The sequence below is a fragment of the Bison bison genome, unplaced genomic scaffold (genome assembly GCF_000754665.1).
Source record: "Bison bison bison isolate TAMUID 2011002044 unplaced genomic scaffold, Bison_UMD1.0 scf7180017864141, whole genome shotgun sequence".
NCBI lineage: Eukaryota > Metazoa > Chordata > Mammalia > Artiodactyla > Bovidae > Bison > Bison bison.
This window is the reverse complement of record NW_011494713.1, coordinates 3,724,325-3,727,707: the sequence shown is the minus strand read 5'-3', so window position 1 is coordinate 3,727,707 and position 3,383 is coordinate 3,724,325. Positions and strand designations below refer to the sequence as shown.

Genomic DNA, 3,383 nt, shown 5'->3' with positions numbered 1-3,383 from the left:
GTCCTGGGTGTTCTTTGGAAGGACTGATGCTAAAGCTGAAACTCCAGTACTTTGGCCACCAAGAGTTAACTCATTGGAAAAGATTCTGATGCTGGGAGGGATTGGGGGCAGGAGGAGAAGGGGACGACAGAGGATGAGATGGCTGGATGGCATCGCTGACTCGATGGACATGAGTTTGAGTGAACTCCGGGAGTTGGTGATGGACAGGGAGGCCTGGCATGCTGCAATTCATGGGGTCGCAAAGAGTCATACACGACTGAGCGACTGAACTGAACTGAACTGAAGGTTCACGTGATTAAGCACCTTGCCCAAGAACACTTAACACTGTACCGATGTGGCAGGATCGAGATTTGAACTCAGGTAGTCTGATTCATGAGACTGTGTTCTCCTATTCATGGCCTTTGCTATTCTGTCTTCCTCCTTGAAAACCCCTGGCCCAACACAGCCTGTGTATGCCACATAATTCCTCTTCCTCCCCAACCCACAGACCCAAACAAGAAGGAGAGGAGGCACTTGGGAGGGAGGGATCACAGCTTTATTATCCAGATATGAACTGAGAGACATCTCCTTTACAACAACCCAACCCATCCCTTCACCTGGCTCCTGAAGAGAAGCAGGTCTAACTTGAAGAGGTGGCGTTCTAAAGATGACATTGGCACAGGGGAGCACATGAGGAGATGATGGTAAGAACTCTTATTATTATTGGGGAAAGAACTCTTTGGTAGATGCTGCTGGAGTTGGCCAGGGAGGAAGTGCCCTCCTTTTGCAATGAGGTAGATGTAACATCAAAAGAAATCTCTTTGGCTTCAAGTCCATATGGCAGTGGGGGGTGGGAGTGGGTAGTGGTCACCTCCCAGGGCTGGGTCCTAGAATGGGCACGCTGGAAGAATGGGTCTCCTTACCCCTCAGCAATGGAGTCGGGACTCTCAATTTCAAGTAAGAGTTCTCAGGGTGAGGTGCTGGAAGGGGGCCCTGTCGGGAGTGGGGGTGCAGGGTTGGTTGGGCCCTGGGAAGCTGGTACAGGCTGGCGACGGGCAAAGAGGACACCTAGCAAAGAGATGAGGAATTTGTAGAGGGCAAAGACAAGCAGGAAAAGGTAAGGCAAAGAAATAGAAGAGGGAAACAAAAGTCAGTGTCCTGATTGCTAGAATATCACACACAGAGCCCTGTCACAACCAACGAGCACAAGTCCCTTGAATCAGTTAGAGACTCTTGTGCCCGTATAGATACCCTCCAACATGTAAACAAGAAACATTTACACTGATACACAGCCCATGACGAGACATCCCATGGTATTCATGCCAGAGAGGTCATGCCTTGGACCCCATGCCATGTAGACATCCCCTTTAATCCAGGCCAGTGTAGCAATTCCCCAAACCCTATGTTACCCATGCAGGTTTGGATATCCCTGAACCTCATGCTAGTAGAGAAAGTCTAAAACCTCCATGCTGGCATAAATACCCCTGACCTCATGCGATCAGAAACAGCCTACAGGACCCATACCAGTGTAGACCACCCCGTTGATCTCTAGGGCCATGTTGATACTGCTGATACCAGTGCCTGCCAGACTGAGAGGCCCATCCAGCCGCTCTTCTGTCCCGGAGGGAGCAGGGAAGTCACATTTTGGGGAATTAGATTTTAGCTACAAGCTCCCCCCTCCATCCCTGTAGACAGCCCCCATCCCACTTCAGCCCCACACCTTTAATCACAGAAGTGTCTACTGAGGGATCTATCTGCCCCACCTCCAATGCCTATTGGGTGATGAGTCTGTCCTCCCTCATTGCACAGGCTAAGCCCTCTCAGCAACAAGTCCCTCCTCACCCCTAAGGGGAACCTTGCCACGGGGCAGGAAACTGGGGGGTGCGCTGTGTCGAGGTAGGTCCATGGGCCCCATCAGCACAGCCCTCTTCTCTGGGGGTTCCTCTGGTGCCACCTTCTCACGTGCAGGTCCAAAGGCCAGGCCCACAGGCAGTGCCAGTCGAGGGGTGGGAATTCTGCTCTCCTCTGAAAAAAAAAACAGATCATTTAGCTCCCCTGGCCCAAACAACTTTGTCCCTGCATCTAGTTCTCCCCATAGCCTGGGACCAAGGGAGGTTACCCAAGTTCAAGCACCAAATTCAATCTCCCCTCCCATCCAGTCTCAGCATAGAGGCTCTGAAGCTGGAGAGCTCAAAAAGGCCAATATACCTGACTAGGTTGGTCCAATCTGGGGGAATTCCCTTGCTTTTTTTTTAATTTATTTTTTAATATAAATTTATTTATTTTAATCGGAGGCTAATTACTTTACAATATTGTATTGGTTTTGCCATACATTGACATGAATCCACCACGGGTGTACATGTGTTCCCCATCCTGACCCCTCCCACCTCCCTGCCATCCCTTGCTTTTGATTGTTAAATAATCCAGGGGAAATAGCAGGCATAAACCACATGCAGATAGAAGCCATCACTGAACAGGTGTGGAATGAAGCTGCTCTGGATAAAGGACCTTTCTCTGAGCTTCAGCCCCACACCGCGCAGTAACCCATACCCCAGAGTTCCCAAAGTTTCACTGATCCCAAACATCACGACACCTAAACCTTAGCATGCACCAAACCTCAGTGCCCATCAGTCCTTATTGTCCCCATACTTTGATGCCTCCCAGACCTCAGAGTTCCCATATTTTAATGTTCCCTCTATCTCAGCACCCTTCTAAGTCTCTGCTGCTGCTGCTGCTGCGTCGCTTTAGTCGTGTGCGACTCTGTGCGACCCCATAGACGGCAGCCCACCAGGCTTCCCCGTCCCTGGGATTCTCCAGGCAAGAACACTGGAGTGGGTTGCCATTTCCTCCTCCAATGCATGAAAGTGAAAAGTGAAAGTGAAGTCACTCAGCCGTGTCCGACTCTAGCGACCCCATGGACTGCAGCCTACCAGGCTGCTCTGTCCATGGGATTTTCTAGGCAAAAGTACTGGAGTCTCAGAGACCCTCAAAATTCAGCCGCTCTACCCTCACACCTTTCTTAATGGGGCTCGGGCTTAGCTGAGCGCAGGCGTGGGCCGGCAGGCCAGAGGCGGGGCCGTGAGCAGAACGTGGGCCGGGCGTGGGGGGCGGGCCCGGGCTCAGGGGCGGGACCAGGAGTGCCCCGAGGTGGCTGCCCAGCCAGGCCGAAGAGCGGGGCTGCGGTGTAAGCCTGACGACGGCCCTCGCGCCGGTTGCTGTCGATGGCAGCCTGGAGCTCCCCAGGGGAGCTGAGCGCCCGCGTCTCGCATTCGTACGGGTACAGATACTTCATGTACCTAGGAGCGGACGGGGTGGGGTGGGGTGGGAGGCTGGGCCCAGCTGATCAAGCCTCACACCCGGACAAGAACCCTCGGGGGAGCCCCCCAAGCCCCCGGCCCCCAGCT

At 53.1% G+C, this 3,383-nt stretch overlaps 1 protein-coding gene across 1 annotated transcript in view; it reads right to left on the bottom strand.

Annotated features, from left to right (window-relative positions):
- Positions 1-946: 946 nt before the first annotated feature.
- The window catches only part of ARID3C (AT rich interactive domain 3C (BRIGHT-like)), a 6,681-nt gene continuing 4,244 nt past the window's right edge, over positions 947-3,383 (bottom strand). Inside the window, 5 exon segments of the mRNA XM_010840175.1 lie at positions 947-1,047; positions 1,504-1,593; positions 1,822-2,004; positions 2,994-3,082; positions 3,084-3,275. Of these exon segments, the coding sequence (XP_010838477.1) occupies positions 947-1,047; positions 1,504-1,593; positions 1,822-2,004; positions 2,994-3,082; positions 3,084-3,275 (655 nt within the window).